Here is a 27,775-nt window from a genome sequence, read left to right as displayed (position 1 = left end):
TTGGAGGTACATACATGTGTAGCTTAATTAGTCAGTAGAGGACTTACGTACATTACTGCAGGGTTTTACGGTAATCTGAACAGCTGTACAGTAGTGAAAAGTAATACTTTTCAAGTCTATAATGTATGACTAAATCCAATTCATAGAATTTTAAGTGAGCGAGCGCTATCGTTATCTTGGGGAAATCCTTGCTTCCGTAATCATTTCAACAAGTTTATAGAGAAAATAGGTCAAATATCCCGGATATGATATTTTAAAGTATTTATATTCCATCTCGTCTCATATTGTACGTAGAAACGGCTGGATTTCCCCAGACTACGTGCTTTGTATATACACCACGTAATTAAAAGTGCGGGTTAATATTTAATAAATGCTAATGAATTATTTAATTGTTATTGTATGCAACTGCATGGTGTTAATTAATTTTCACAATTGTTTTCTTCACCAATGATCATGCCGTTGTTCTGTCATTATCGCTGATTAACAGATCAACAAATCTAATCAACTGTCATCTTAAATGTACTCAGACGCAGTTGAAAACACTTGCTATCAGTCTCGTGCTTAGCTTTATTTATAGAGGGCGTGCTGTACTGGTGCTTGTCCTGTCCTTCACCTTGACACCAGACGACCACCACTCTTGACAGGGGGCACATGTGAACATGTCGGAAGATAAACACAGGTCCGAAGATACAAAATATGAGGGATTTTTTACCAACAAAGATGGGAAGAAGATATTTTGTCGATACTGGAGCGAAGAGGAAGGATTGACGAAACCAAAGTAAGTAATTGTGAGAGTGTTTTTCTCGAATGTGTCCAGTGCTCGATGGCGAGAGCCGACTGTTTGAAAAGGTGAGTGAGAGCACGCATGGTCGAACATGACATGAGGACGACCAGTGTAGCTTCTGATATTTAGGTTCTGGTACAGCTTTTAGACACATACCGTACTTTGGCTGGACTGTCATGATAACGACCCTGAGCAAATGAACGAACACCTGTTCAGGTGCAAGAGTTTACATACATTATATCCACAAGTATTGATCGGTTACACCAGAGACCATATAATATGGTCTCTGGTTACACGTATTCTATTTGTCATAACAAACGCCATGTGGGCATTTGTTGTCACTTTTCTAAGCCGACAGGTAATTTATTTGTAATGGCGAATAAGTTTGTTATCGTGTTTGCCAGTCGTAATAAGTTAAGTTTGGAAAGAAATATATCATATGAATCTAATTCTAAGATGTTTCTCTGATCAAAGGCGCCTGATAGTATTTTTATAAGGCAATAAAGTGCAAGAGTCCTTGTACTTTAAATATAATAGTTAAGGGCAAAAGTGTACTTTATTACACTATACATGTGGGTAGTGCGAACTGTATTTCTTAATCATATATCATTCCCCTGTAGAATGTTTTCGTTCACCTCTAACCTAACCCCAATCCTAATTAAGCTGTTGGCGAACTGATTCTGTACTGGCTAGTGAACAGTTATCGCCAATACATCAGCATCACACGGGCGCAGCTCCGGTTAATTACAATTTCGGTATTTTTTCCTACGGTATTTGACAACAATACAGGACAGCAAAAGACAATTCTTCACGGCAAGTAACATATAAGAGAAAAATTACAGATAAAGTTATGAACCCTATCATTTTTTTAACTTAGTGGGGGAATGTCCCACCGACCTATATAATAGCAAGTTCAGGTTCACAAGTCATTAATTGTTTCATTCCCTATCAATCTACTGTTAAAAAAACACTCAAATAGTCACACAATCAATTATTCGAGGTTACTGTATGATATGAATTATATTATTTCACGAGTGGCATGAGAAAATCTGAATGGCGATAACTGTTGCAGTTAGTTGTGAGAAAACATATATTTATACTTCCATGATTCCCTTCCGCCGCGTTATATAAAAACATGATCAGCGACAGTGAACGGGCTGGACACATCGGTGAATAGCTAATTAAGTATCGTAATTAATTCTGTTTCATTAATTTAACAAACGGCGGAGCAATTTTGTAAACACCGCTAAAATATGGCGATAACTGTTCGCTAGCCAGTAGTTATACAGCAAAAAGTAAAAAGTCCATCAGTAAATGTATGCTTCCATTCTACACCACTGTGTTTTTGTAAAGACTATCATACATGAGAGAAGATAAAATGTCATGTCAACATTTGGGTTTCATTCATGACACTTACACTAACAAAATGATCAAGAAGATCAGTGGTGACAAGTTTCAGCAGCATATAATATGATGTTGAAAATTACCCGAGTTACTGCATGTGCTGTGGGCAATGCTTTGTTTTGTATGTTTGTTTGCTGTTTAATGCTGCACTGGGCAATGTTCTGGTTAAATGATGCTGGTCTTTAAATAATCAAGTCAAGGCCAGACAATCCAGTGACTAACCCAATGATTTAAACATGTAGATATGATGATAGACATGCTTCATACAAGTCAGAGTCTGATCCCCACCACTGTCTCAGAAACACAAAATTGTTTAATGGTGTCCATAATCTGAAGCTATGACATGGTTTCACTCCGACCTTGTGATGTTTCTTGGTTGTGTAACGCCACACGCAATATTCCAGCTATATGGCGTTGGCCTGTGAATACTAGTAATCACCAGACAATCCAGTGATCAACAGCATGAACAACATAATTAATATACTAGCAAAAAATGCATGTGTAGTGAGATCTTTATGAATTTGTTTATTTCCAACCCTGTAGGTCATAAATATATATAAACCAGCTGTTCCATGTTTATTCTATATTAATTTGTACGTATATTTCTTAGTTTGTGCAGTAAGCAAATCTGGCTACCCTGGCCAGTTTGCAACCTATCATGGCAATGCTTATCACGAAACATGGGCTGAACAAGCTAAAGCTAACAATGTACGACTATTAACATGATAAGAAGGAGTCTATATAAACAAAACTGTCAGCTGATATAAGCAATTCATAAATCAGTGGGCCTGTGTTGAACGTGGAGCACCTCATATGAAGTGACCCAACTTTAGCATTGCGTCATTTAATAATGGTGTAAGCATATAGCGGTGACTTATTTGTCTAAGTGCGCTGTGGGAGATAATTATCATAGTAGCAGTTTGTTTATAAACATGATACACTTATCAAAGATTTGTTGCAAATTTCATTTTTTTGGAGGTATTTAGACATGTTGACCTGTATAGTAACTCGTATAGGAAAAAAGTCATACTTTGACTTGTATGGTAAACATGGAAACTTAGCAGATTTTAGTTGTTAACACTGCTTACATGTTTGCTGTATCACATATGCTCTAACCAAATGTAATTGGCGAAATGGAGAAAGCTTAAACATAACAATAAATATGGTAGGCAGATTTGTTACCCAAACCAAAAGTCCCCTGTGGTGTTAAGTGAGTGAGTTTGGTTTTACGCCCCTTTTAGCAATATTCCAACAATATCGTGGCAGGGGACACCAGAAATGGGTGTCACACATTGTACCATGTGGGAAATCAAACCTGGGTGAACGCTTTATCCACTTGTCTATCCCACTGCCCCTTGTGGTGTCAAGACAGGTTCTACTCTTCTCTCTGGCCAGTTAACCGCCTCCATGGTGTAGTGGTTAGAGCGTCCGCCCGGAGAGCGGAAGGTCACGGGTTTGATCCCCGACCGCGTCATACCAAAAGACGTTAAAATATGGTACTTGTTGGTCCCTGCCTGGCACTCAGCATTATTGGGTACAACAAGGACTGGTCGGCTCGGAGTCAGTATAATGTGTCTGAGTGGGGTATTCATGCTTCACTGCGGCATGGTATCTCAGTGAGCTAGCACTATAAAACCAGCTTAAGTCTGGGCTAGTACAAGCAGCCGCACATACACACGCATGCACGTCGTCATAATATTCTCAAGCACGACGATAAAGCCAATTTCACCTCACCTCACCTCCGGCCAGTTTTACACCATCAACTTGGATGCTTTGATCATATTGTATTAACATGTTCTTTCTGCTAATTTCTGGACCCATAACGTATGTGGATAGTTACTATATCCTTCATTTACTGCACTACACACAGGCAGGGCTGACACTATTTATTGTACTGCAGATAATTTATGTCACTGAATTTTTGTGATCTAATCACAAATTTTAGACAACACCAGGTTCATCATTGTACCCAAACAAACTGGAGTTAGTGATTAAAAGCTAGTTACAGACATTGGTGTTATTTTACTCTCCTTATTGATCCATTCTCAGTCAGAAGGGGTGGTGGGTTAGCATAATGGTTAAAGTGTTTGCACATCATGCCAAAAATGCAGGTTCTATTCCGCTCATGGTGAAGCCCTTTTCAGGTGTCCTCTGCTATGTTATTTCAGGAATATTGCCAAAAGAGACAGAATGAGACAATGAACAGTGACAATACCTGATCAGGTAATTTTGGACTTGGTATAATTTCCTGCTACGTGTGTTCACCTATTCTGTAAAATAATCAAACAAACTCAAAAGGGCACATAAAATATTACGAAGGCATAGCTGCAACCAAGTCCGCATATCATCCTATAAAATCAAATTCAATTGTTACATACTGCTGAGGCAGTAGCTTTAGTCAAACCCCCCAGATAGGTTTGTTTTGTAAGCCAATTATGAATTGATTTAATCATTTTCATTTGGACATAGAAGTACCATCTACATATGCTGTGAACCTGGTTTATCTAGGACATAGACTTCATTTATCTGGAAAAAAAAAATTTCAACAACTAAGTGCCTGTCAGTCCTTTGATTGTACTGCACCATTTACATTGTTTAAAACAAAGTAAAGGATCTTCTTATTGGCCGTTGGGGTGGTGGGGTAGCCTAATGGTTAAAGCTTTCAGTCATCATGCCAAAGACCCAGGTTTCATTCCCCATATGGGTACAATGTGTAAAGCCCATTACTGGTGTCCCCCGCCGTAATATTGCTGGATTACTGCTAAAAACTAATATAACTTAACTCGCTCGCTCACCACTCTTATGTGTCATTGAAATACATGTCACAGTCATGTTGTTAGCGAGTATTTATAGCTATATAACCCTACGAAGACAAGGGCTGGCTTTCCATATAGATCATAGAGATATATAATTGTGAACTGAATTATCTCAATCAATATTCGACAAACATCAGAGAAGTAACCTTGAGCTAAATTGCTAAATGAATCTGCATGAAATCAACATATTTCATGTCACAAGTGTGTGGTGCCGCAATTATTACTTACAAAACAGTGTTCTTAAAGCTTAGATGCAACCAAAAAAAGAAACATAATTAAAACACAATTATCATTTATTCATGACATATAGTATACATTGCTGATTTTGAAGAAAAAAATTAACAAAATTATAAGCGTACCATTGCAAATCAAAAGTGCAATATTTTGTACTTGGGTTTACTTCCGAATCCTAGTCAAAGCGGGGTGGGCGTGCACTTAAGTGTAATGAAGGCTTTTATTGGCTGGTTCATTTGCTGATACACTCAGGGCTCTTTGTGTGTGTATAGAGATGTTGGGTTTTGTAAATACATGCTCATTTTTGTGTATAACATTTTGCAATCAATAGACATGCCATGTGTACAAGTATCACACCTGCCTCTCTGTGTAATTACATATGTGACAGAGACAGAACCGGGTACACGAGCCATAAATCAATGCGTTTTGTTTATGGTGAATAGCCTGATAGGTGTTAAGTTCTAATTGCATGTGGTCAGTGATTGAAGTTGTGTATTGCATATTGTCATTAGTAGACAGGCAGGCAGACACATAGGTGTTAATAAAACAGACATTGAGTTATGTCTGTGACAGAGGCATATCTGTATCACAGTTAGAAATTCTGACAATGCTAAATAATGACGCTGCTTTTAAGTATCGAACTGAGAAAGTGACTTGTTAAGAAGAACGTGTGGTGAAATAGTCAAATGAAATTATATAAACAGTTAAATCTGTAATCTGCTGTCATAATATATAAAAAGCTTGTGCCTGTTAAATATCAACAAAAGTCAAAATATTAGAAAAATACCACCAGCGAAGGTTTTCCGTCTTGAAATGTCCAACGCCTCACTCGTTGACACATAGCTGAGTAGATCTAGATCCTTAACAAGGTTGTTTTATGTAACGAGTATTTACTATTTGTTTTTGGTGTACACAACCAAGATTAGACTACTCCTGCTCGCGATCTTATAATCCAGGCATCCCGCCTCAAGCTGCATGAACCTATTCACTGCGCATGCACTATGAGCGAAGCACAGCACAGCTGTTGAAACCACTTTTGACCCCAGCTGGGGTGATTTTAGTGAATCGTTTGAACTCTGATTTCGGGGTGGTGTGTGTGTGGGTGTGTGCGTGTGTGTTTCATCGCATTATTTTTCATCTTTATGAGTTGAATTTGCATTTTTGATACTTAAGTTAAGTTTGATACTTAAGTTACTGTAAGTTACATAGGTGTTAATAAAAAAGTACATGCCGAAAAGTATCAGAATCTGCAAAGTTGTGTTTTGCGTTGCATGTAAGCTTTAACATTCTTTTTATATGACCCAATAATATTGTTTAAATTTGGTTTCAATCACAGTAGTTAGACAATGTTTGATGTTGATATGGACCTATGAAGATCCTGGTTAGAATTGGTCTTCATTGACCCACAGGCAAATTGTAGCGCAAATAGAAAATAAAAAATAAAAAAATATTTTTCAAACCGAAGCGAGGGAAGCATGTCATCGTATCCCAATTCAATTGCATAGACTGATGCTCCTGCTTTTGATCAGTGGATTGTCTGGTCCAAACCCGATTATTTACAGACCGCGCCATATAAACTTACTCACTCATAACATCAATCACTGAATTGTCTGGTCCAGATTCCAGTATTTTGACTCAATGACTTGGTTGATGACCTCAACCTGATGGTGTGGATTGTTCTTATTGATATCAATCACTGGATTGTCTGGTCCAGACTATGTTTACTGGCCTCTGTCATGTCTCTGCAATATTGCTAAGCATGGTGTTAAACAACACACAACATTCCATGTTTATGGAAGTTAGAATTGTTTCAGAATCAAGTCTGGAATTTTAGCAGACATTTACTGTAGACTTGAGACCAAATATAGGCCTCGTAAAAATCTCTCATTGTTGGTAATTAGCACATCTGCATGGTGCAATTCAAGTTCAGGGATATGAAATGCAGAGACATTTATCACATTGACCCATGATGAACCAGGATGGAAACGTGCATCAAGATTCAGTAATATGACCTTGTCACCACTTAGTATGTTCATCTGTCATGTGTGGTTTCATACTGATATATCATCACAGTGTCTTGATTCTGGAGTGTGAAACTGAACCCTTCGGCATAGCCATGACTCAGTGTCTATGCTAGTCTGTCTCACAGTCCCTGAACCATGTCACTTTCCTTACAGCCTAGCCCTCCTAGTCTGTCTCACAGTCCCTGAACCATGTTACTTTCCGTACAGCCTAGCCCTCCTAGTCTGTCTCACAGTCCCTGAACCATGTTACTTTCCCTGCAGCCTAGCCCTCCTAGTCTGTCTCACAGTCCCTGAACCATGTCACTTTCCCTACAGCCTAGCCCTCCTAGTCTGTCTCACAGTCCCTGAACCATGTCACTTTCCCTACAGCCTAGCCCTCCTAGTCTGTCTCACAGTCCCTGAACCATGTCACTTTCCCTACAGCCTAGCCCTCCTAGTCTGTCTCACAGTCCCTGAACCATGTCACTTTCCCTGCAGCCTAGCCCTCCTAGTCTGTCTCACAGTCCCTGAACCATGTCACTTTCCCTTCAGCCTAGCCCTCCTAGTCTGTCTCACAGTCCCTGAACCATGTCACTTTCCCTGCAGCCTAGCCCTCCTAGTCTGTCTCACAGTCCCTGAACCATGTTACTTTCCCTACAGCCTAGCCCTCCTAGTCTGTCTCACAGTCCCTGAACCATGTTATTTTCCCCCCTACAGCCTAGCCTAGCCCTCCTAGTCTGTCTCACAGTCCCTGAACCATGTCACTTTCCCTACAGCCTAGCCCCTCCTAGTCTGTCTCACAGTCCCTGAACCATGTCACTTTCCCTACAGCCTAGCCCTCCTAGTCTGTCTCACAGTCCCTGAACCATGTCACTTTCCTTACAACCTAGCCCTCCTAGTCTGTCTCACAGTCCCTGAACCATGTCACTTTCCCTACAGCCTAGCCCTCCTAGTCTGCCTCACAGTCCCTGAACCATGTCACTTTCCCTACAGCCTAGCCCTCCTAGTCTGTCTCACAGTCCCTGAACCATGTTATTTTCCCTACAGCCTAGCCCTCCTAGTCTGTCTCACAGTCCCTGAACCATGTCACTTCCCCTGCAGCCTAGCCCTCCTAGTCTGTCTCACAGTCCCTGAACCATGTCACTTTCCCTTCAGCCTAGCCCTCCTAGTCTGTCTCACAGTCCCTGAACCATGTCACTTTCCCTGCAGCCTAGCCCTCCTAGTCTGTCTCACAGTCCCTGAACCATGTCACTTTCCCTGCAGCCTAGCCCTCCTAGTCTGTCTCACAGTCCCTGAACCATGTTATTTTCCCTACAGCCTAGCCCTCCTAGTCTGTCTCACAGTCCCTGAACCATGTTACTTTCCCTACAGCCTAGCCCTCCTAGTCTGTCTCACAGTCCCTGAACCATGTTATTTTCCCTACAGCCTAGCCTTCCCTGCAATGTAGTCTGCCTCACAGTCCCTGAACCATGTTATTTTCCCTACAGCCTAGCCTTCCCTGCAATGTAGTCTGCCTCACAGTCCCTGAACCATATTATTTTCCCTATAGCCTAGCCTTCCCTGCAATGTAGTCTGTCTCACAGTCCCTGAACCATATTATTTTCCCTACAGCCTAGCCTTCCCTGCAATGTAGTCTGTCTCACAGTCCCTGAACCATATTATTTTCCCTACAGCCTAGCCTTCCCTGCAATGTAGTCTGTCTCACAGTCCCTGAACCATGTTATTTTCCCTACAGCCTAGCCTTCCCTGCAATGTAGTCTGTCTCACAGTCCCTGAACCATATTATTTTCCCTACAGCCTAGCCTTCCCTGCAATGTAGTCTGCCTCACAGTCCCTGAACCATGTTATTTTCCCTACAGCCTAGCCTTCCCTGCAATGTAGTCTCACAGTCCCTGAACCACAATATTTTCCCTACAGCCTAGCCCTCCCTGTAGTGCTAAAGCCCTAAATAAAGCATTGACCTGTAAATTATCAGAAAAGCAAGAAACACAAGTTTGGCCTGACTGATAGAATTCCTATCTCATTGTCCTGCTTCATCGGATTTGTCATGATTTAGAAACAAATCCACACTAATAGTGATAATTTATCAGGATGCAAGCCATCAATTATATCAACTTTGTCCACTGCTAATTTTTGATGACTGATTTATGTGAAATAACAGGATTCTAGGATAAGACAGCTAGTCCCACCATATGTCCCCATTGTATGATCATTGGTCAGGCGATCATGTCTTTTGTTTGTTGTGTAGTGTTTTGGTGGTAATCAGAAATGGGTTTCACTGAAACTTTCACACATTCGACCAATGTAACACATGGGTACACTGTGTGAAGCCCATTTCTGGTGTCTTCGGCCATTGATATTGCTGGAATACTGCTAACAACATTGTAAAACTCAACTCACTCACTCACTCTAGCCATGTGGAGAATTGAACCCAGCCCTTCAGCATGAGGACCATCACTGTAATCATAAGCCTACCCACAGTCCCTCCTAGTACAGTAAAGGAAAGGAACTTCGAAACTTTGTGAATAACAAGTTCATATTATCTAGGTCATGGTGAAATGTTGTTCAACTTACAAGATGTATGAAAAGTATCTGTTTGGGGCACACTTAAGTTGCAAAGGGCACATGACAGCATCTTCATGATTAGCATACCTCATTAGCAAACATGATAAATAATTTCTAACCCAGTATTGTTTGTTTCAGGGCTTTGGTTTTCATTACCCATGGTGCTGGGGAACACTGCCTGTGGTACACTCAGCTGGCACAGCAGCTCACCCAGAAGGACCTGTATGTCTTCTCACATGACCACAGTAAGTCTCAGTCCTATTCGGGGGAATATGATACGGACTGGTGAGCTTGGTGTCCAACAGGGGTAGAATTGATCTTCGGCAACCCATGCTTCTGATAAGAGGCAATTTACGGGATTGGCTAGTCATCCCGGTTGACTTGGTTGACACAGGTCATCGTATCTCATGATGTTAATCACTGGATTGTCTGGTCCAGACTCGATTATTTACAGACTGCCGTCATATAGCAGGAATATTGCTGAGTGCGGTGTAAAACAAGAAACAAAGAGTGGCATCAGAATGCAGTGTCAGAGTAGGGTATCCATGTTGAAACTGTAGTGTGGTATATCATTGGGCTATCATGATGATATAGATGTTAGTCTGGACAAGTAGCAGAGATGCCAACCCATACGATTTTATTGTATTTGTTACGAAAAAAACAACACAATACGTGACTATGATAGCAGTACAAATATACGATTTAAAAAAATAATACTTCAAATTAAATTATTAAATAGCATATGTACCACACACTATAAATTTCAATCACATTATATTCAGTATCAATGTATATATTGATACTTACTACTCATTTAGTTGAGTATAACGTTAATAACAAGGTCTTAGACTATATATTAAGTTTTTTTTTATTTACTATGAAAATTCTTTGGAAAAGTTCATGCTAATTTTGGCCAACAAATACTAATCTTTTAATCAAAATACTAATTGCGCTAAATTAGGGTTGGCATCTCTGAAGTAGAAGCAGACACACACACAGAGGCTGTCTTCATATTGCTTGGAAGGATGGAAAATGAACATTGTATGTCTAACTGATAACTGAATAGTGAAGATCCGTGTTAGAATTGATCTTCAGTAACCCATGCTTGTCGTACCCCATGAAGATCCGGGTTAGAATTGATCTTCAGTAACCCATGCTCGTCGTAAGAGGCGACTAACGGGATCGGGTGGTCAGGCTCACTGACTTGGTTGACACATGTCATCATATCCCAATTGCGTTGTTCGATGCTCATGATGTTGATCACTGGATTGTCTGGTCCAGACTCGATTATTTACAGACCGCCTCTCTGTAACTGGAATATTGCTGAGTGCGGTGTTAAACAACAAACGAACCTTATTACAGTCAGGGCATCCTTCAAACATGGACGTTGTTGGTGGTTTCTTTACAAATCTGTGGATACTAATATATTAGAAAAAAATTGGGGGACAGTGAAATAAACAACTGATTACAAAATGTATTAAAATTAAATATAGGCGAATGAGGTAATAGTGAACTGTGTAAGAATAAGATTAGTGAGCTGGTACCCAATGTTGTGAGTAAACAAGAATGAAACGTAAAATTGTGTTCATGAAACAGTGTTCATGGAGGATGAAGTAGTGCTGATATTTCTTCTTGGTTTTAGTCGGCCATGGACAGAGTGAAGGTGACAGGGTGCACATCGACCACTTCTCTCAGTACACCCGAGATGTGTTCCACCATATTGAACTCATACAGGAGAAGTTCCCCGCCGTTCCAGTCTTTCTTATTGGACATTCCATGGTGAGATGATTAATATGTTATAGGACATTCTATGGTGAGGTTAGTATATGTTATAGGACATTCTATGGTGAGGTTATGTGTGTTCTAGGACATTCCATGGTGAGATGATGTATATGTTATAGGACATTCCATGGTGAGATGATGTATATGTTATAGGACATTCAATTGTGAGATGATGTATATGTTCTAGGACATTCTATGGTGAGGTGATGTATGTGTTCTAGGACATTCCATGGTGAGATGATTAATATGTTATAGGACATTCTATGGTGAGGTGATGTATGTGTTCTAGGACATTCCATGGTGAGATGATGTATATGTTCTAGGACATTCCATGGTGAGGTGATGTATATGTTATAGGACATTCCATGGTGAGATGATGTATATGTTCTAGGACATTCCATGGTGAGGTGATGTATATGTTATAGGACATTCCATGGTGAGATGATGTATGTGTTCTAGGACATTCCATGGTGAGGTTAGTATATGTTATAGGACATTCCATGGTGAGATGATGTATATGTTATAGGACATTCTATGGTGAGGTGATGTATGTGTTCTAGGACATTCCATGGTGAGGTGTCCTTGTTTTAGGACTTTTCATGGTAAGATGTCCTTGTTCTAGGACATTCCATTGTGAGATGTCCTTGTTCTAGGACATTCCATGGTGAGGTGCCCTTGTTCCAGGACATTCCATGGTGAGGTGCCCTTGTTCTAGGACATTACATGGTGAGGTGCCCTTGTTGTAGGACATTCCATGGTGAGATGTCCTTGTTCTGCGACATTCCATGGTGAGGTGCCCTTGTTGTAGGACATTCCATGGTGAAATGTCCTTTTAGGACATTCCATTGTGAGATGTCCTTGTTCTAGGACATTCCATGGTGACTGACTGACTGAGTTTGGTTTTACGCCGCTTTTAGCAATATTCCAGCAACATCACGGCGGGGGACACCAGAAATGGGCTTCACACATTGTGCCCATGTGGGGATTCGAACCCGGGTCTTCGGCGTGACGAGCCAACGCTTTAACCATTAGGCTACCCCACCGCCCCCATTCCATGGTGAGGTGTCCTTGTTCTAGGACATTGCATGGTGAGGTGTCCTTGGTCTAGGACATTGCATGGTGAGGTGTCCTTGAAGTAGAACATTGCATGGTGAGGTGTCCTTGGTCTAGGACATTCCATGGTGAGGTGCCCTTGTTCTAGGACATTGTATGGTGAGGTGATGTACGTGTTGTATATGTACCACATGTCTTCAGACACAACAGCAACACAATTGCTGATATTTAGGCAGAAATAGTTTGCAAATGACACGTAAGAGTTGTTGCAATGGCAGTTTCAAGTGTTTGTTCAGATATAATATTTTTCTGTTTCTTAATACTTGTAAGGAAGGCGGGGGCATCCTAATACTTGTAAGGATATAGGTACTTTGGTGACCCGCTTCTGGGTCCCCTGCCATCCTAGTGGTTTAAGTGTTAGCATGTTGCTCATGCTGAAATCTGTTTGTTCCCCATGGGGCATAGGTACTTTGTGTGACCCGGGGCATTTCTGGGTCCCCCACTGCCAAGATGTTGATACTGGAATGTTGCTGAAAGCAGCATAAACAATACCCACTGGGGGGGCATGTTGATACAATACCCACTGATACATACAATACTGGGGCCACTGGGGCATGCTACTGATACAATACCCACTGGGGCATGTTACTGATACAATGGGGCACCCTGACTGGGGCATGCTACTGATACTGATGATACAATACCCACTGGGGCATGCTGCTGATACAATACCCACTGGGGCATGTTACAATACCCACTGGGGCATGCTACTGATACAATACCCACTGGGGCTGATACAATGTTACTGATACAATACCCACTGGGGCATGTTACTGATACAATACCCACTGGGGCATGTTACAATACCCACTGGGGCTGATACAATACCCACTGGGGCATGTGATACAATACCCACTGGGGCATACTACTGATACAATACCCACTGGGGCATGTTGCTGATACAATACCCACTGGGGCATGTTGCTGATACAATACCCACTGGGGCATGCTGCTGATACAATACCCACTGGGGCATGTTGCTGATACAATACCCACTGGGGCATGTTGCTGATACAATACCCACTGGGGCATGATACAATACCCACTGGGGCATGTTACTGATACAATACCCACTGGGGCATGCTACTGATACAATACCCACTGGGGCATGCTACTGATACAATACCCACTGGGGCATGCTACTGATACAATACCCACTGGGGCATGCTACTGATACAATACCCACTGGGGCATGCTACTGATGGTCTAGCAGCTTTGGATTTGTGTTCTTGCCACACAGCCAGCCAAACTTCAGATAATATAGATTTGAACTATAGATTATTAATTTCCATCAATAGATGTTCTTAAGATACATGATGAAGTGGATAGAATTAGTTAGTTTGAAAGTAAATAATGACGCTGGGATGAAAGCCAGAGCAGGTTTGAATTTACAATGCACATTATCTTTTGCAGGGAGGCACTATTGCAATCAAATCAGCCATGGAGAGGCCTGATTTCTTCAAAGGGGTCATCTTAATCAGCCCTGCTGTGATCCCAGACCCAAATGTGGCCACCCCAGTCAAGGTGAAGGTCAAACATGGAAGATAATACTCGTACATTATTTCAAAGCAGGCACCAATTAAGGCAGACAAAATCTGTCCCATGGATTGACAAGTTGTCTTAAAGTCAACAATCTACTGTACACTGTTCCATCTCTTCTCATCTGTGAACGGTATTTCTTATATTACGCTGTTCAACATTTGCTAAGATCCAAGGAATAGTTGACGTAAACTTTTGAGAATTGAATGATATAGAAGTTCACAAGATGTTAACATTGCTGAACATGACTGACATGGCAGTGGCTCCATTATACAGTGAAACCTGTCTAAACTGGCACCCCATGAGACCGAAATAACATGCCGGTTTAGGCAGGGTGCCGGATTAGACAGTGACGATCATTTTCGAACATGGCTGCCATTTACACTCGATAATCTCTTTATTCCTGATTATCTAGCGTGCCGAGAGGAGTGTATTGGATTAAGGGACCTTGATTGGACTGCTCATACCCATGCCGGCTTAGAGCGTTCGATTCACCGCGCAATCACTACTTCCTGATTATCTTGCGTGACAAGAGGATTAATTAGTGTATTGGATTATGGGTCCTTGATTGGACTGCTCGTACCCATGCCGGTTTAGACAATGTTAATTACAGTTAAAATTGCATGTTGGGACCGAAAAGTCGTGCTGGAATACGGAATAGACAGGTGCCAGATTAGACAATGTTTTAATGATCATAATATCGTTGTAAAATGGCGGGACCAAAATTTTATGCCGGTTTTGACAGTGTGCTGGATTAGACAGGTGCCGGTGTTGGCAGGTTTCACTGTAATATGGTTTGGAATCAGCTTGGACGGTAAAACGGATCGTCATATTCTTGCAAATGGCACCATGGTCGGGATTCTTTACAGAGATGAGTTCTTGGATGCCCACATCAGACCTTATGCAGAAGTTAGTGGGTATGACTTCAACCTTATGTGTGACAACACTTATCCACATTGTGCAGGAGTCATAGAACAGTATCTGCAACACAAACAACTGAGTGTATGGAGTGGCCATCCCATGCCCATGGTTTTAGTCCTATAGAACATGGAACCTGCTCCGACAAGCATTGTCAAATTGTGTGGTTCAGCCATGCACCAAACAGGATCTCTGAGAAGCACTTGTGGAGAAATGGTCTCCCACCGGAGCAGATCCAGGGCTCTGCTGGCAGCATGAGAAGGTCGTGTCAGGCTGTAGTGCATGATGGTGGTTCAAAGGCACTGAGCCCATAGTTGAGACTTTGACACATGTTGTGTCACCACCTGTAGTTCGGTGTTGGCCCTGAACGGCTTCCATAGCTGTTATGTATTGATACTTTGTGAGAAAGGGTCAAATCCAGTGTTATCAGATGAAATTGCTTTGTAGCAGACCAATTCCATGGTCCTTAGCAAATGTTGAATAGTATATTATGAAAATCTTTTCAGTTGTGATGTCAATGATAAAACCTGCATCATTCTGTGCTTTCCTCCCACATAATGTTGTGATAACACTAACTCACTCACTCACTCAGCCATTAAACCACTCAACCAAACTCCACAAAATCACTTAGAATTGTCCAATATTATGATAACAAGCTATCAGCATTGATCTTTCAGTGTTACAAGTACATGTTCTTTTACAGATCACTGTCGGGCGATTGGTTGGTCGAATGTTTCCCCAGTTCCCGATCATCAAACTTGACAGCAAGAATGTTTCTCGGGATCCTGAAGTGGTACGTGAATTGAGCTGATTATCTCCCTTTAGGTACTCCAGGTTGCATCAACTGCCCAGCAACCTATCCTCGTAACAGTCCATGTAATCGTGCTGATTGTCTCCCTTTAGGTACTCCAGGTTGCATCAACTGCCCAGCAACCTATCCTCGTAACAGTCCATGTAATCGTGCTGATTGTCTCCCTTTAGCTACTCCAGGTTGCATCAACTGCCCAGCAACCTATCCTCATAACAGTCCATGTAATCGATCGCATGGTGAGACTCACTGACTTTGTACATAGTGTGTCATTGTTATCTGGGATAATGGATTGTTACTCGATCGCATGGTGAGACTCGCTGACTTTGTAAATAGTGTGTCATCGTTATCTGGGATAATGGATTGTTACTCGTGACATCAATTACTGGAAAATCCTGTCCTGACTAAAATATTTACAAGCCAATTGTCAGCTAGAATAATGCTCAGCACAGTGTTACAAACAATCACCTACACTCGTATACAGATCAAACTCTCACATTGATAATCAGACAGTTACAGTACGAGGTCACCAGGGCAATGACAATGGTAAAAGATGATTGTTTCAAATATTTCTCAAACTCAAAACTCCCTATTTGTACTTTGTGTTTTTGTTCTTAACATTCAAATGGAACAACATACTATTGAGACACTACCTGATGCTGAGTTTCACTTGATTGATCAGTTGCTCGACACTGTTTGGAAAGTGAAAAGTACTTATTTTATATTTAAAAATCTATTGTCTCCGAAAATGCTTACAAAATACAAGAAAAGTAATTGCAACAACTAAGAAATCATTGCAAGAATATTTAGGCTCAATGAACAAATATCGGTTTTGCAGTGAAAACAATATCCAGTTTAAAAAACACTAATGCAAGTCCCTTGGCAGGGGTTTGAACTGCCAAAATGACAATAGTAATGGTCGTGTAGAAACTCAGATTAAAATCCTGGAACTGCAGTTTTTCAGAGATGCTGTATACAACGTTCCAGCTTCAAAGCCCTTGTTTCCAAGCAGATATTGAAACTAAGCAGTAAAAGTAGCAATTTGAGTTGAGGGAGAATTGTGTCAATTCCTTAGTAGATCTGTGACAGCTGGCTGCTGGAAGCTAACCATTAACACAATGATCATGTAAATACAGATGTTATTATTCCCATTGTTTTTGTGGTAATGTCTGACCCTATTGTCTGTATGTTACAGGTACACAAGTATGATACTGACCCCCTGGTGTATCATGGCAAGCTCAAGGCAAGGTGAGATCTGAAGTAAAAAATTGTGCAATTGTTTCGTATTATATTTTAGGTAGAGAGAGAGAGTAGGATGTCTCATTGAAAAGAAGGAGTATCAATTGTTTGTTTGTTGTTTAATGCCACACCCAGCAATATATGATGGCAGTCTGTGAATAATCAAGTATGGACCAACCAATACAGTTATCAACAACATAAACATCTATTTAAGCAATGGGGATATGATGACCTGTGTCAACCAAGTCAGCAAGCTTGACACACAATCCCGTTTAGTCACCTCTTAAGATAAGACCAATTTTATCCCAGATATTTCACGGCTGCAGACAAGCTTGGGTTGCTGAAGATCAGTTCTGTTGGATTTCCATGGGTTTGTGTCAGTAGTTGAGTAGCTCTGATGTTGTGAGTTATGTCCCCTGATTGTAGTATCATGTGTTGCAGATGGGGCAGCGAGATGTTGGCCACCCTGCAGGACATCACGTCCAATCTGGGCAGTGTGGAGTGGCCCTTCATAGTCCTTCACGGGACCGAAGACAAGATGTGCGATCCAGCGGGATCAAAGCTGCTGCATGAGAAGGCCCAGAGCAAGGATAAGACTCTCAAAGTAAGTCAGGCTTGGTATGGTCCCAGCACAGAGCAAGGATAAGACTCTCAAAGTAAGTCAGGCTTGGTATGGTCCCAGCACAGAGCAAGGATAAGACTCTCAAAGTAAGTCAGGCTTGGTATGGTCCCAGCACAAGGCAAGGATAAGACTCTCAAAGTAAGTCAGGCTAGACTTGGAATAGTCCCAGCACAGAGCAAGGATAAGACTCTCAAAGTAAGTCAGGCTAGGCTTGTTATGGTCCAAGCACAGAGCAAGGATAAGACTCTCAAAGTAAGTCAGGCTTGGTATGGTCCCAGCACAGAGCAAGGATAAGACTCTCAAAGTAAGTCAGGCTGGTAATCCCAGCTCCTAACTGAACAGATGTGGTTGCATGCATGGTTTAATGAAGTTATAATCACACCATTAAGGATTTCTTGGAACATACAAACAGTGCAAAGAAACAGTGTCAAGTTGGTTTCACTGTTGGGTCAGGGATTCAACTTGGTTTCATTGTTGAGATTGAGGGCAGGGATTCAACTTGGTTGCATTGTTGAGATTGAGGGCAAGGATATGCACGTCACATATCACAGTGGGGCTCTGAGGGCATGATATAAAAGTTGCTAACAGCTGTGGTGATCAGGGGTAGGTTATGCAAGCTGGTAGTCACAAGGAAAGATTCAGGGATTCTTAGTCTGCAGTAAGAGCGAACTACTCAGGATTGAGAGGATAAAATATGTGACATGCTTTAGATGGCATAGATTAACCAGTATCAACCACTTGCTTCAGAAGTTTATTAAGATGCAGCTATGATAAATGGTTTGAATATTGTGATTAAAAAATATAATTTGCTGGTTCTGTCATAAACATGCTCTTGGCACTAACAATGTATGCAGAATCTAAATATCATTCAAAGCTCAGAAGTACAGAAGTTGATGTTTTTGCTTCCAGATTTATGAAAACTACATGCATCAGCTGCACAACGAGCTTGGTGAAGATGGAGCAGGTGTCCGTGATGACATCATCAACTGGATCACACAGAGAATGTGATTGGTTGAGCTGACAGTTACACTGTTTATCACCTGGCGAGGAGGCCATTTAACTGACCTCAGTCCTGAAATGGGAAGTGACTAATTTTAAAGAAACCCGTTAACAATTTGTTATACAAAACATGGTATCCTGTGCATGACATGCTTTCTGTGTCAACTTGCTAACAGGGTTATGTCCCATGGTCCTGTGGACAGAACAATGCATCCAAACCTGTGAAGATCTGGGTTAGAATTGGTCTCAGTAACCCATGCTTGTTGAAAGAGGCGACTAGCGGGATTTGGTGGTCAGGCTCCCTGACTTTGTCAACACATGCCATCGTCGTATCTCGTAGATCGATGCTTATGCTGTTGGTGACTGGATTGTCTGGTCCAGACTCGATTTTTTACCAACCCCCGCCATATAGCTGGAATATTGCTGAGTACGGCATTAATCAACCAATCAACCAACCAACAAACAAGGCATCCAACCTCGTGTCTGACATATATCAGAGTCTCGGGTTCGATCCTTATCAGGGCCGGTGGGGTAGTCTAGTGGTTAAAGCGTTGGCTCGTCACACCAAAGACCTGGGTTCGAATCCCCATATGGGTACAATGTGTGAAGCCCATTTCTGGTGTCCCCCGCCGTGATATTGCTGGAATATTGCTAAAAGCGGCGTAAAACCAAACTCAGTCAGTCAGTCGAATCTTATAAGAACATTTCATGGCGTCTCCACATAAATCAGAGTTAATGAAATACTGAATTCCTGATAAAGAATTCCTTGAAGTATTGGATTATTGAGTACTGTTATAGATATATGTATTACGGTACACAGATATCACGTATTACATATATTTTTTTGCATGAAATCAAGCATATTTTACAGCTCAATTCCATAATGTCCACAGAGAGCTCCTACATCAAGATATTTTTTATACATATATGTTTCATATTGATTGGTGGCATGTTTTTAATGAACGGAACACATTCAAACAGAAACAATATTGTTCCATCACCTTGCTGAGATGAACTGTTTGGGGGGTATGTTATTATTACTCATGATAAGCTCTCAGTCAGTCACGGTCGGTGGCAAGTCAGCTGATTGGTTGTTAGTGCTGAAATTCTTGAAGCATAATGTGATGTATATTCAGGTTCAATAGCTTGATTATTACATTGCCTTCCAAGCCTTAAAAACAATGAGGTGGGAGGCTTCAATTTTGATGTTTTTGTTATTTCAAAATAGCTTTTTAATGGCAAGCTTTTATTAGTGGAATGGTCGTTTATCGTTGTTAAAGGAATAGAAGTGTGTCCTGAAATCTGATTGGTTGAAAATGCTGCTTATTTTGAAATATTTCAGAATTTGGGTTCTGTTCTTGATACTAGTATGTGCCTTTTTCAGTCCCAAATTTGAAAAACATGCAATTAGCCTTGTCAGAGGCGATACTAGGTTAATTACCTTTTATGTTGGATCAACAATTGTCAGAAGTACTTAAATGTAGTCAGGTTTTCTGCTCATTCAGCTAACAAGACAGGTTCAGTTATCATGGAAACATGTGACATTGTCCAGTGTATAATGATGTCCGTGCATTCCAGGGGAACGTTATCTCTGTTTCACAGCTGTGAGTGTTAATGTAGGGTTTAAAAGTTCAAATGTAACTTTACAACAGCATTATTTCAGCCATATAGTAACAGTGTTCAGGTAGAAAGACTGGTACAGTAAATGATGGATAACAGTTGTATTTCACAATGTCCATAAACAACATGTTTTCTGAATTTTAATTTGAATTTGAATTTGTCACTGAATTTGACCAAATGGAAGTTCAAATTTCACCTGTCATTCTAGTATAGTTATAGCATCTTAGAGGAGATTTAATTTTCATTTATAGGACCAGTGAAATGCTTTAATGCTTCTTTCTACTATTTTATTGATTGCAGTTTTATGGCAGAATAGGTATTCTGTTGTTTACCATATCGTGTGAGTTTACTCCAGTTTACACATGCTTACTACATCAAAGACCAAGTGTGTTCAGATTATTCTTGGTGTGTTGTGATCTGCAGGACTCCTGAGAGGCACCACTCCGACAAGATCTGTGTGACATAGTCTCAGTATTTTATGTTGTGTTTTCACCATGGCCCTGTTGCACAAAGGTTAGCGACAAAAGTGATCGTCACTCCGATATCAGGTGTTTGAGTGGCATTTAGAAGGGATACACATAAGGATGAGAGGTTTTATGGATGTCAACTTCTTCATTGTGAGGAACACAACGAAAGGATATACTCCGAAACCTTGTGTTCCTCATAATAAAGAAGTTGACATTCGTAACTCGAATAGTTACAAGTCATACTGCTACGATTGCATTGTGCACGGGGGCCAAGGTCATTCAGCTGATCAGTATTTTCACGATTACTTAAGGTTTTACTGATGTTTTTGTGCATGCTGTTGTTGGCTTTTACAATCTTACATCCCACACCTTGTATCTACAGAACCTAAACTCTGCTCAAAACAAATGATAAAATGAATTGAAATGTAAAATGTTTGAATGTGTTGAGTGTTAAATGCCTTCTGATATTTTTGTATCTTGAACCAAGAATTACTGAGAGTTCATGTTGGCTGTCCCAGCCCAGTTGTTCATGTGAAAACCTACATATTCATATCGACCTATCAAATAGAACTGGCTTATCACATGCGCTATTTTTGCATGCTTTTACACATACCCTATAAGAATATTTTTGTATCTCCTTGACAGATTTGACATCATATTGTCGATTCAAATAATTGTTACATCTTTACGATGAAGCTTGTTTGCTAAGTAGAACTTGTATCCTTCTTCAGCATTTGTCGCATGTGATACAGTATTTTCACCATTTATTTTAGGTGTAATTTTTTCACCCATTTCCCACCAAAGCTTTGTATTTGAAGTCATAATATCCATCTCTAATCTTAGCACAGTATTTCTCTCGCTCACAAGCTTGATATCAACATCAACAGGCAATGAAAATGATTTTTCTGAACAAAACTGCTGCCTTGATAAATTTAGTTAAGTTAGAGTATTGTTTTGAAACAAATATTCTTATGAATATCTTTTTGATACATTCATGATATTGGAAGTTGTTATACTATCTGGCACTCCAGGTTGTATTGGACACGTATATATACGCTATGTGATATAGCTGCTTGTTTCTATCATGGAAGACCTAATTTGATTGTACAGCTGTTTAGTGTCATGCAGTGGCAGTTGAATGGAGACACAATAAACATATAATCAAGTACAAGGATCGATGAATATTGTCTAAAATGTTCTAATGACATGTAGTTGTGTGTGATGGTCTGTGCACTTTGATACAAGTCTGCAACCCACCTCTACCTCTGTGTTCTGTGTAAAGACAAGAATTCTCATTTTCAGTTGATATTGACAGTGCCAGGTTGGAAAGCAGAACAAAAGTGTGTCATATAGCTGTTACAAGTGGATTGTTCTGTACTGTTCCCGTATTTGTTCATATTATGTGTTCAAAGAGGAGGATGTATAATGATAATAATAATAATAGTTCCATTTGTATAGCGCTTTTTCACACATCTGTGTACGCTCAAAGCGCTTTATACATGAGTGAATGTTACGATCACCCAAAGTGTTTAAAGAGGAGGATGTACCTTACATTGTTGGATGTTTCAATCACCCTCCGACACCACTAAAACAATGTTAAGGTTCACCCAGTTATACCATAGTACTGTAGGTAATATGTCATTGAGTGGTCCCCATCGTGATATCGCTGGAATATTGCTAAAAGCGGCGTAAAACCATTCTCACTCACTCATTATTTTTGCATGACAGATTGACAACAATAGTATGAGAAATCAGATGATCCTCAGTTCATTTTTTAGTACAAAATTATGAAAAGATTAGTTTTATTTTCTTCTTCGTGATCCTCTGGATATTAAGATGAAATCAGTATCTCAGAAGGACTTTTCATGGTGCACCAAATGAGTTTTTTGTATATTCCAGTTGTATCTTTTCTTTTGTATTTTAGTGTGTTTGTGTGTGTATGTGTATTTAGGGAGTTGTTTGCATATTCTAAAATAGCTTTTACTTACTGAATTTGTTTTCTTTTAATACATTGTAGTTTTGTATTCTTTCAGTATTGTGAAAGATTCATGTACCGCAAACTTCTGGTGGCTGTGTCTTGTCAAACAGGTTTGAACTCTGTAGTTCCAGATTAACCAGTGTAGAACAATCTGTTAGCTATTAGATGGGTCTCAGGTTCAAGTCCATTGGGCATAGAGTGAATGTTATTTTATGCCGTAACCATCAGCATTCAAACTACATCTTGTTACACAGTGGGCTTGGGATTTAGCATTAAGAGGAAATATTTGATAATCAGTCCCTCTGTATTTGAAGAATTGCAATTATTCTCAATGTATTAAAAATGTATTTAAAGATGTTTGTTATTATTATAGGTAACATTATTATATCCGATTATAAAATAAAAAACAGCTTCCAATGTGAAGCTTCCCTTCCATCCTTCACTATCATCACTTTGATGATCACACACCATATGGACTTTAACCACTAGGCTACCCCAAAGCATTTGCTCGTCACAGCAAAGACCCAGGTTCGATACCCCACATATGTACAATGTTTAAAACCCCTGCTGTAATATTGCTGGAATGTTGCGAAAAGCGGCGTAAAACTAAACTCACTCACTCACCTGGAAAGATTGGGCCAGACCAGGATTTCCTGGTCAAGAGGTGTGTGTGTGTTTAGTTTTATGCCACGTTTAGCAATATTCCAGCAACATCACAGCAGGATGTCAGGTTTACCCTAACATACTGCGAGCTCAATTATTTCAGGGAAACAAGAAAATATGCCTCTCAATTAACACATCTACAAGGTTCTGCAAGCAAAGTATTTTTTGTCAATACCTGTACACACTTATGTTGTCATTATTTTTGACAGTTGTTGCATTGCTGGTCATAAAGATATTTGGTCATAAAGATATTTGATCCTAAATGTGTCCTGTTGACTTGATCCCTGGATACAGAAGAAGAAGATGCCGCCTCGGTAATGTGTTTATTTACATGAATAGTATGTGACACGCCACCAACATTGTAAACTCAGTAAGGTAACATACAGTCTTTGGCTGATTGGAACTTGTGTCATTTTAGATGAACCACAGCTCGTTTGCCCTGGAACCATCTAAATCGTGACCCCCGTTTGTGATATGGATGATATGATTAGAATGAGATATGTATATGTAACTGATGTAGATTGGATGCTTGAGAGCACAAAATCCACTCACTATTTCTCAATTACAAACAAGGCATTTTAGGCATTGATTTAAAACTCTGAACAAAGGCCAGCTCCCTCAAATCTACATACAGTGAGTGAGTTTAGTTTTATGCCGCACTCAGCAACATTCCACCTATATGGTGGTTCAAATCTACATACAAGGTAGAAGTAAAATAGAAATGCAACCTGCCAAAACAATCTCTGGTAGTATAAGTACAGCTTATTATCTTCTCAGCTATAAATATAACTAATACCCTGGGTGATATCTAGTTCATATTGCCGAAGAAGGGGGCACTAACTGACGTATACCATGCTGACTATACACCCTGAAACTTTGTGAGATGATGCAGTACAATGAACAGAGGCTCATTCCCCTTAAGTCCTCAGTCGTCCGCACGTTGTACTTTTTGCCAAAACAATGAACATATCAAATCCTAGTGGCATGAAGAAAGGAAATAGCGCTAGGTTTTGAGTTATCTTGCTCTTGTATTTACACTAATGTCTAGATTTCATCCTGTGGTCACTTTAAACATCAAGCAGCATGCTGTATTAACTATGGTCTAACCTATTTACACCATAACCAACATTCAGCACCTAAATGTTTGAACATTGCTGTTAGAGCCATATTCAAAGGTGTTCAAGAACTGCCTGCTTAACTGAGAACAATGTGAGTTATCTTACCTCACACATAAATGTCGTTTTCTGATTGCATGTAATATATATACACACGGAAAAAAGTATCGCAACACCATTAATTTCTAAACCCCAAATAGCCATTTATATTCATATGATTAAAAAAATATTATGAGTACATATCATATCAATATATTTACTTAGTATACACCTTGTAAAGAGACTAGAAGCCTTGAAACATTTGTATAAAGATAAGATGATGATACCCAGACAGTGTTATATCATCTATGGCATACAGCAAACACTGTAGAAAACCTAAGGATTGGAAATAGTGATATAGTACAGTAGAGAGTGAGTTAATATTTAACGTCACATCGGCAATATCTCAGCCATATCGTGACGTACAGTAGAGAGACTGAATATACAGGGAACAGTTGCCATAACGACAAGACATGTGACAATAGTTGCTATCAGTACAGATATTCCAAAACGTTCTGCCTAAATGACATACCAACAATAAAATCTAAGTACAATGTAAGTGCATCTTAAAGTCGGTCAACTATGATTTCTGAGAGAAATTAAGAGCCAGATCAAAATTTTAAATATTACACATATAAAACAAACAGAATGTGTTGATACTAAACAAAGACTAATTATCATTAAACTCTGAACAAAATAGGCTGAATAGTAGTCATAAATATTTCTTTCAATATAGCTGCAAAAATGCAGATTGTAACCTCTTGATTATACTGGGATTTCTGAGAAGAGGTTTCGGAGGCAGGGCACTGGACAAACAGGTCTTGACATAAACTCACTTGACTTTCCATCTGGTGAGGTACCGGTAAGCTACCGTATTTCTGCCAGAAACTTTCTCCCCAACATTTATTACATTGTGTACGAAGTTTTGTGATTGTAGATAAGAATTAATCATGTTAAAAACTTCACACAGGTAACCATGGTTACACAATATCACAGCAACATTTATCTTTACAAAACCATCTTTATATACAGGATATTTAAAAACATAATTTGATAGTAATCATCCAAAGGAATCTTTGGATTCAAAATTGAAGCAAATATGAACTGATGAGAACAAAATACATGTATCCATTTGGCACAGACAGAACACGTGGAATGCATTGTGGATGTAGGCGAAAGACAAGTCTGTATTGCTGTAAGTTAATACTTCATATCAAGTGGTATACTCATGTTTTAAACATATTAATATCAAGGTAATGTTAAATATGCAGAATGTACCAGTATTGAAGGTGACAGATCAAAATGACATTATAATCTTGTACTGTACAGTGATAATCTATAGTGAATATATATACTGTATATATATTTCACCACTATACAGTGAGTGAGTGAGTGAGTTTAATTTTACGCCACACTCAGCAATATATAAATATATAGTAAATATATATACCGTATATATATTCCATCATTGTACAATGAATATATTCAGAGCACATATATTTCATCACTATTGTAAATATACTGGACAAAAATAGTTAGGGACATATGTAAATTTTGAAATTATGAAAAATGATCTATTTATTCATTAACATATTAATAAAATATCAATGATAAAAAAACCAATATCCCTAATATATTTTGTCCAGTATATATATACTGTAAATATAGTTCACCATTGTACAATAAATATATACAGAATATATTTCAGATTTTATATTTTCATCACTGTACAGTAAATACACGTACATTGTATATATATATGTCATCACTGTACAGTAAATACATGTACACTGTATATATATGTCATCACTGTACAGTAAATACATGTACACTGTATATATATATGTCATCACTGTACAGTAAATACATGTACATGGTATATATATATATATATATGTGATCACTGTACAGTAGATATATACATGTACACTATATATATGTCATCACTGTTCAGTAGATACATGTACACTATATATATATGTCATCACTGTACAGTAAATACATGTACACTGTATATATATATATATGTCATCACTGTACAGTAGAGATATACATCTACACTCTCTCTATATATATATGCCATCACTGTACAGTAGAGATATACATCTACACTGTATATATATATATGTCATCACTGTACAGTAAATACATGTACACTGTATATATATATATATATATATGTCATCACTACAATATATACATGTACACTATATATATATATATGTCATCACTGTACAGTAAATACATGTACACTATATATAAATATCTCATTACTGTACAGTAGATATATACATCTACACTGTATATATATATATGTCATCACTGTACAGTAAATACATGTGCACTGTATATATATATATATATATATATATATCATCACTGTACAGTAAATACATGTTCACTGTATATATATGTAGGTCATCACTGTACAGTAAATATATGTACATGGTATATATATATATATGTCATCACTGTACAGTAAATACATGTACACTGTATATATATGTCATCACTGTACAGTAAATACATGTACGCTATATATATATGTCATCACTGTACAGTAAATACATGTACACTGTATATATAAATATCTCATTACTGTACAGTAAATATATACATCTACACTATATATATATATGTCATCACTGTACAGTAAATACATGTACACTGTATATATAAATATATCATTACTGTACAGTAGATATATACATCTACACTGTATATATATATATCATCACTGTACAGTAAATACATGTACACTATATATATGTCATCACTGTACAGTAAATACATGTTCACTGTATATATATGTATGTCATCACTGTACAGTAAATACATGTACACTATATATATGTCATCACTGTACAGTAAATACATGTACACTGTATATATATATGTCATCACTGTACAGTAAATACATGTACACTGTATATATATATATGTCATCACTGTACAATAAATACATGTACACTGTACATATATATTTCATCACTGTACAGTAAATACATGTACACTGTATATATATATGTCATCACTACAGTAAATACATGTACACTGAATATATATA

General features: G+C 39.1%; 1 protein-coding gene across 2 annotated transcripts; it reads left to right on the top strand.

Annotated features, from left to right (window-relative positions):
* Window positions 1-475: 475 nt before the first annotated feature.
* Window positions 476-23,817, top strand: LOC124279210 (monoglyceride lipase-like). Of its 2 annotated transcripts, none has more exons than XM_046715027.1 (8): window positions 476-778; window positions 9,945-10,051; window positions 11,449-11,585; window positions 14,115-14,225; window positions 15,862-15,951; window positions 17,162-17,214; window positions 17,647-17,809; window positions 18,737-23,817. In XM_046715027.1, exons 1-8 carry the CDS (start codon window positions 660-662, stop codon window positions 18,833-18,835), a joined length of 879 nt encoding a protein of 292 aa, XP_046570983.1. In that variant the 5' UTR covers window positions 476-659; the 3' UTR covers window positions 18,836-23,817. The 2 variants fall into 2 exon arrangements, with proteins under 2 accessions (XP_046570983.1, XP_046570972.1); XM_046715016.1 differs by having other exon boundaries at window positions 480-778; window positions 14,115-14,228; window positions 15,865-15,951.
* Window positions 23,818-27,775: the final 3,958 nt, after the last annotated feature.

Source organism: Haliotis rubra, unplaced genomic scaffold (assembly GCF_003918875.1).
Source record: "Haliotis rubra isolate DU_JTF1 unplaced genomic scaffold, ASM391887v1 Scf1068, whole genome shotgun sequence".
Lineage (NCBI taxonomy): Eukaryota > Metazoa > Mollusca > Gastropoda > Lepetellida > Haliotidae > Haliotis > Haliotis rubra.
This window is presented reverse-complemented; position numbering and strand designations above follow the sequence as displayed.